The 7,616-nt window shown below is 38.5% G+C and overlaps 1 protein-coding gene across 1 annotated transcript in view; it reads right to left on the bottom strand.

The window, feature by feature from the left end:
* Positions 1 to 2,414, bottom strand: part of LOC108575941 (adenylate cyclase type 10-like) — a 4,402-nt gene extending 1,988 nt beyond the window's left edge. Inside the window, exons 1-7 of the mRNA XM_017938883.1 lie at positions 2,342 to 2,414; positions 2,087 to 2,266; positions 1,753 to 2,028; positions 1,552 to 1,675; positions 759 to 916; positions 529 to 675; positions 245 to 464 (exon numbers count right to left, since the gene is read on the bottom strand). Of these exons, the coding sequence (XP_017794372.1) occupies positions 245 to 464; positions 529 to 675; positions 759 to 916; positions 1,552 to 1,675; positions 1,753 to 2,028; positions 2,087 to 2,266; positions 2,342 to 2,414 (1,178 nt within the window). The remainder of the gene's footprint in view (positions 1 to 244; positions 465 to 528; positions 676 to 758; positions 917 to 1,551; positions 1,676 to 1,752; positions 2,029 to 2,086; positions 2,267 to 2,341) is intronic.
* Positions 2,415 to 7,616: the final 5,202 nt, after the last annotated feature.

Consider the following 7,616-nt stretch of genomic DNA (forward strand, 5'->3'; position numbering starts at 1 on the left):
ACAATATCACTTAACAGACACACAATACAAAACTCTTGAAGTCGTTCGAAAATGCCTAGACGAATACATTGCGTCAAAGTCACCGAGGTTTTATCGCGACAGAATTCGTAACTTACCAGAAAAGTGGCGAAAAGTCATAGAAAACAACGGCGAATATTTCAATGCTTCACTTTTTATATCTTGTTTTACCAAAACATCGGAAAGAACTTACTTCTACACCTAATAGTTGTTAAAATAGGCTTACTTGCACACTAATTTATAAGCAGTGTTCACCAATGCAATTAACGTTTTCTTCCCTACGTTGAACGTGATCACGTTGATAAAAAGGATCACTACTTGTCTCATCTCAGTCAAATATTCCAAAGGTTCGTCCATTTCTATGGATCGAATCACCGGTCTCAACATATAACTCCTTAGAGCCCCTTTCAAACGAGCTCTTGCTATTTTGATCACTTTAGGTCGCACTAAAATGTACATTTTTTAAGTATCAAATCTTTTCCCCAAATTACGGCAATTCATCTCGCTTACAGCTGTAATCGACTTGCTTGAATGTGTCTCTGTCGAAGCTGTCACCTGCCATGTTCATCACTGCTATTTCGGATTCTTTGTCCACTGCTACCTTAGAATAGTACGTTCGCTCATGCATAATATCCCCCCAGTATTCGTCATCTTCATCTACATGTATAAAGTTAAGCGTTTCTCGCTTTAGTAACAATTTCAACGAAAACTATTTTATATTTGGATCATTTTTATCGTACCTTCGGTACTGATTATTATGTCATCGTCCCTGGATTGGTACCACATACTCGTGCAAGTTATAATGAGAGTGTGGATTCCATCTGGAAGCGTTTCGTGGACGTATTCGTTTGGATTCACCCATTGCCAGCTACTGGGTGCTACCAAGATATCACCACCTCTGACAGAAGTATTTACAAAACTGATCATTTTAAGAAATCCACGTGTGTAACGAAAAGTAGCACGTTTCATTTGTGTTACGAAGAACAGCACGCGTCAGTTTGCCGCTTAAAGAAGCACATTTCATTGTTTCTTACGAATATTAGCACGTTTGCTCTTCCGCCAGGAAAACTGATATATTATACTGTTTCGCGACGAAGAATAGCACATTTTGGATTTTGCGGCGAAAACTAACACGTTTCGGCGTGTGATCAGTTTCAATTATTGAAATGTATTTGTATCGAAAAATTCAAACTGAAAATATTGTTTAATTAATTATAACTGCATCTAATATCCGAAACAAAGAACATCGCGACGCGGATCGAGCCTGCGTCAATTAAGCGGGGAATACTGTATATTATGATCAGATCAGGACAAAATTCTGATTAAATCAGATTCGATTATATCTGACTTACATGGTCCAAAAAAAAGTCAAATCTTGTCAGTTGCTGAGGTATAAAGCTAAACATGCTATTATTTTTGTAGCCAACCATTCAAATGTGCTACTGTTCGCGACGAAAAACGAAACGTAATATTTTTCGTGACGCACGTCGAAATTATTATCGACGGGAGATTTTTATTATTTTTCATATTTACCGACAGAGGCGTTCGGCGTATTTCACGTCCCACACTGGTTTCCCAGTGATTATGTAGTGAGACATGGAGTCTGGATCTCCAATGGAGGTGAAATACGTTCTTCCAGAAGCAATGGCTAACTTTACTGTATTAATATTTCATTTCTTTATTGCAAAAAAAATGTCGTTCACTGGATGTTTGCAGTTTTCTCGATAAACGAACCCTTTAAAGTCACTCCAACCTCGGTGTTGTATGTCCCGAAGTGTTTCTGAATGATACAAGCGGTCTGCATCGCTTCTATAGCCAAGTCTCTCATCATCATTCCTTCGTGGAGCTTCCACATCACTATAAAAGCATCCCCAGAAAATTTCAACACGTCCCCATTGTGAGAAAGTATCTCTTGCACCATTGCACCGATGTAACTGTTTAGAGTTTCAGTTAATTTCGACGGGCCACCTCTTCCAGCTTTTGTGTACTTTTCCGCGAGATCCGTGAAACCTTTCAGTGTAGCATTTATTTTTATATTCAATTTTACACATCTACTTTCTCGTTATACCTGACACGTCGCCAAGCATTAAGGTGGTATAGTACATTCTAGTCTGATAATTGTCATAATGGTCCAAAATTTCATCCGGACACATGGAGGCGAATATCTTCGTATGATGCTCGAGCCTCAAGTGAGAAGTTCGTGACTTGCTGTCAAGTGGGATAACCGTTCTCTGGCTGTATATGTAATCTAATTTAATTTCACGATTAATCCACGAATCGTTTAGCGAGCAAATTTCAGCTAATTTAAATTACACTAACTCACCAGTTTCCTCCTTTTCTTTCCTAGCTTTTCGCCGCGTTATTCTGGCAGGGCTGTGCAAAATTGCCGGATCCATATTATATTTAAACCCTTCTATTTAAAACCTCTACCGTCGATTAAGTTGATTTTGCAGGTTTGGTTCAACGAAGCGAAGTTACCCTAAACGATGCTCTTTTATATGGAGAAATCATTGTCAGGCAACTTCGAAGCAAATGATGGATTGAAGTACTAGAAAAAAAAATTGATCTCAATTCAGTATTAAGACGATCGGTAGATAAATGACAAAATTCTTGAAAAAAAAGTATAATTCAAGCACGAGAGGGTTAAAGAAAGAAAACACGTGGTATTCTTTGTTAATGAATATTTTTATTCAACCCAGTGTCTCGAAGAAAAAAAGGGGGATCAGCATTCTTAACAATGAAATACACCTCTCGTGACAATAGACAATATGTGTTTATTTAATAGTCTCGCTATATAGATACTTAATATGACTTGTCGTTTCTAACAGATCGCTGCCTACAACGTGACGGCCGAATTTTATTGTGCCTGGCCCTACTAGTTCCTTATTGTGCTTGAATCTATGATGGGTCGACGTCATCTTTGGTTTAACCTTAATTACTTCTCTTCTCTTTTTTATCGTCTCTCTCTCACACACTCTCTCTCTCTCTCTCTTGCTCTCTCTCTCTCGCTCTCTCTCGCTCGCTCGTTCGTTCATTCCTCACATCGTCGGCTGTCAAACTAACAAATTCGATTAATACTCTCTTTGTCGCTATTTTTCACTTTCCATTCTCTCCCTTTCTCTCTCTCTCTTTCTTTTTTTTTTGTTCTTCTTCAAGACGTCGTGATAATCGAGTAGTCTCGCGAACGTAGGAATTCGTTCTTGCGCGGGTCTCTATGAAATAAACGACATTTTTTTTTTCTTCGTTTTTGTTCACGCAACACATATTGATGTCTCTCTGTAACGTGATCGATGAACACATTAGTCTTACGTTGTGTGTGTGTGTGTGTGTGTAATGGCGTTTCCATTTCTCAGAGAAACGTGTGTGTTGATCATTTTGTTTTTTGTTTTTTTTTTACCGGTGATACGCGTACATAAAACGAGATAGCGATATTGTTACATGTATTATAAGTTGTTCGAACGCGATGACAGTTAACCGGCAATCGCACAATTTATTCGTGAAGGATAAAGAAAACAAATTATATGTACACCGCGGATTCTCTCGTTATCGACATATTAAAAAACATTTCACCAACTCGTGTGCGGTTACCGGTTACATCGAATGTGTGTAAATTCTTCTTAAATTATTACAAGAGTCAAAAATGAACGCTGCAACGATTTTCCCCACGATGTGCTTCGTTAATCTTATTACTTTTTCTTTTTTTTTTTTCTGCTTCTTTCGTACATGACACTGCTGCGTTTTTAAACGTTAGGATACAATCGTAGTGTCGCGATCATCATCCAATGCGTTACATCGATTAGAAGACGCTCGTGCGATATATTAATTGTACATCAACGGCGGACACATTAAAAAAAAATGTCTTCCTTCTCTATTTTTTGTTTGTTTGTTTCGCGTGTTCTTCACGTTTGTTTTTTTCCCTGGTGCAGGAACGAATATCCTCGTGTGAAATTCATATGAACGCTTGTTTTCGCCCGTGTGAGAGAATAGTTTCCTCGTCCGCGACGGAGACTTCGATGCCCGCAATGAGATATCGTACGCGTGCCCACACGCGTTAACATCTATTTATATGTATACATTTAATCGTCATATTTATAGTATATGGTGCCTCGATCTCCGCTATAATGTACATGCTTTTGTTTCGCGTGGACAAGTGTACGCGAATCCCCAGTGAAAAACTTTCGATAAATTTACTATGGAAAGTGTTCCTCGTTTCCTCGCATTCCCCGAGAAAATCAGTCGAACAACCATTAATTCGTCGTATTCATGCTAAGTGTAAATAATTCGTGTAAAAGCGTTTTTGCAATACAGTTATACGGAAATCAGGTATTAAAATACAATTTTTCTCTTTTGGTCACGCACACACAGGTAGAACGCGAGAAATAATGGCGTCTCGCGCGCGCGGTACGAGGAACACGGGCCTTGGACACCATTTTTCAAAAAGAAGCGGTGTGTAACGAAGATGTTCAGACAGACGGGAACGCGCACAAGGGAATTTTTTTTTCGTTTTCTTTTATATATCATTTCACATGTTACACGTTTTTTTTTTTGCGTTTTCCTTTTTACGACAAACGTGACTCGTTATAATATAATGGCACACAGCATGGCAGTTGCAACAATGTACTTCAATAAACTGTTTACCGTTTTCTTTTTTTTTCTGGATTTTTCTTTGTTAATAACTTATCCTTAGCTTAATTGTTAAACTTAACTCTAGCCTCGTCGTTTCTCTCCTGACCCACGACGATCCGTTCGATCGAGGATTCCTATTATTCTCACGAGGAAGAAAAGAAACACCGAACGAAATGATATTTAACGAGGCATCCTCGATCTACGTCGATCGTCGTTCGCTCGATTTTTAATTAAGCGTCGTAAAGACTAGGCTTAACACGACTCATTTCGTTCCTCTAACCATTTTTCTCACGATATTTCATTATTTCTCTCTCTCTCTCTCTCTCTCTCTCTCCTCTCATCGTACATTCACACTGTATTATTAATCGTTCCCTTAGGTATGTACACGCGATCGAAAATCGTATTGCGTTTCATTGATCGACGATCGTACTTGAACACGGCGTATGTTTACACTTCGTCGTATATTTCTCCCCTCTTTTTCTCTCCCTCATTCTTTGCCCTCTTAAGCATTCTCTCTGTCGCTTATTTTTCACTTAACGATTAAACACGTAGAAATTGGAGAATAAAAAAAGGGGGCGGGTGGAGCCACGTCGTAGCGGCGTTGTTTCACGTTGAATTCGCGGCTGGTTGTATATCCTTCTGAAAAGTTATTCAGCCGATTCAGTGGCGAGGAAATCACGGTTAAATAATCGAAATGCAAAGGAATTTCACGTTTGTTGAATTCGTCGAATATGGCCGCGATTCCAACGCGAGTTCTATCCTCGCCGCCACGACTTTCCTTACGCAATATTCACATAAAAACGTTTTTTTTTTTCTTCTTCATCGTAGATACTAAACAGTCGAGTCGAAAAATAATATCGAGACGGCCTCGTTCACGCGCTCACAAATTCTCCTTTTTTCATTTTCGCTCGTGTTCCACGTAACAGTCTCAGCTTAGGATCACTCGAGTGACGGCACGAACGATTTTAAGCTTTAAAGGGTGATGGCCATGCTCGTGTCGTTTTGCTTGTCCTTTTTTTTTTTGTTCGACAATTCCTTGCTGGCCCAAAAGATCGACCCTTTATTTGGACTAGAGGAACGCTTACATCTCTATTTCGCTAATTTTACAAACGGAATAATGAATGCGTTAATTACGATTTCTAATGATTCGTATTTCCTAACGAGTTATCGAGGAGTCGTAAATGTACAATTTGGAAGTTTGGCTACCCTTTTAGTTAAGTAGAATATGTATAGATTATAGATCTAATGGAATTTTAATACTTGTCCCAGCGTTTCCAAATAAAGGGTTCATTTTCCTCTCGTTTCCGATTCCCTTTTTTCAAGTTCGAAAATAGAAGAAGAGGAGAAAGTATAGAATTCCTCGTCTTCGAACTTGATACTATGTAATATTGTTGAGTAATTTTTAAATGGAATCATCAGCAAAAATTCTGTCCATCACATCTGTTCTTTCCTTCTATTATCCATTCGTCTTTCATGAAATATTCAATATACCACGGTGGACAGGCTATTTTTAAATAGACAGTTGCGATATCGAAGCATTTCGAACGCTTGTCCGTTTTATCAGTTAAACAGTCTTAAAATTGGAGATAATTAATCAATCATTAAAAAGCGATTACATCCTACAGTTACAACCTTTTTATTTAGGTATTAGGTTTATTTTTTGTTAAATTTCTATATGAAGACGATACGATGATAAATTGTTAAAGTGATTGCTTTATTATTGATTGAAAGTGATTATTTAAATATTTCGGACAATAAAGAGTGCCAGTAAGAAGATGTTTGTTGTTTAAGATTTGAAAAACTTGCTCTCTCAGGCCTTAACAATTCTCGAGCGATCGAAAGGAGGACTTTTTGTTCCTTTATTTCTTTGTTCACACAAATTACGCGCACGCACACGTCACGAAACGCAGTCACTCCACGTTAACAACTGTGTCAATTCACGATAACATTAATTTTTCATTTGCTATATATATATACATATAAGCATATATATATTTTATAATATATATATTTGTATGTATAATGTAACACGATGATATAGGCTTGATATGACGGTGGCACACGTTTACTAACCTTTATTCCCTATCTCTTTTCGTTTTACTTTCTCCTAACTCTCCCTTTCTATCCCTTTCTCGACTCGCGTAATCGTCAAATCATAAATCATCCGAAAACGAAAGCCCTCCGAAATTATTTCGAGCTACCTCTACGTAAAAGTCTCGAATAACAATATTTTGTACTTGGAAAATCAGGATCCACGAAAATCAACTATGTATCAGGTATGCGTCAAGTGTCTTTGATTATCGTTATTATTCATTTGAACAGTCTCGCCTTTTTGTTCGATTGTCTGGCTTCGATTCTCGTTGAAAGCTCTGAAAGAAATTCAACAGGGAGAGTCTTCGTTCTCGAGATGTTACTGAAGAGAAATTCCACGACGTTAAATTCTTCGTAATTTTCGTTGAATCGATCCTCCTTCGATTGATAAACATTTCAAAAAAGAACACAAAAGGAAAGCTTCGTCCGTTAAGGTTTCAAGTATAAGCGGCTGGTGACTTCAACGCTCGTATAAGAGACGCGTCTTATGCAGGTGATTTCAACGCCCGTATAAGAGACGTGTCTTGTGCAGGTGATTTCAACGCTCGCTGAGAACGCATCTCTTACGCGTGCGTTGAAATCACCGACTCCTCGGAGAGTCGTTCGCCAAATGCCACGTTTATACTACTTGTTACGCACGAATCGAGACAAGGGACGAACAGGAGAACATTTCTTCAACCGAGTAATAAATCGGTGACAATAATCAGACGCCGTTCTCTCGATTACACAGGGCAGAGAAGCAGTTCGATGAGGTATTGCTGCACGGTTCAATTCTCGTCTAACAAATTCTCGTTCTCAACGATTGTCTGCCCTGCCTAAGATCCGATGCCCTTCGATTTCAGCGTGATCTAAGTCAATAGAATTCGCGAGTTTCTTCGGTT

The sequence above is a fragment of the Habropoda laboriosa genome, unplaced genomic scaffold (assembly GCF_001263275.1).
Source record: "Habropoda laboriosa isolate 0110345459 unplaced genomic scaffold, ASM126327v1 scaffold300, whole genome shotgun sequence".
In the NCBI taxonomy this organism is placed as follows: domain Eukaryota; kingdom Metazoa; phylum Arthropoda; class Insecta; order Hymenoptera; family Apidae; genus Habropoda; species Habropoda laboriosa.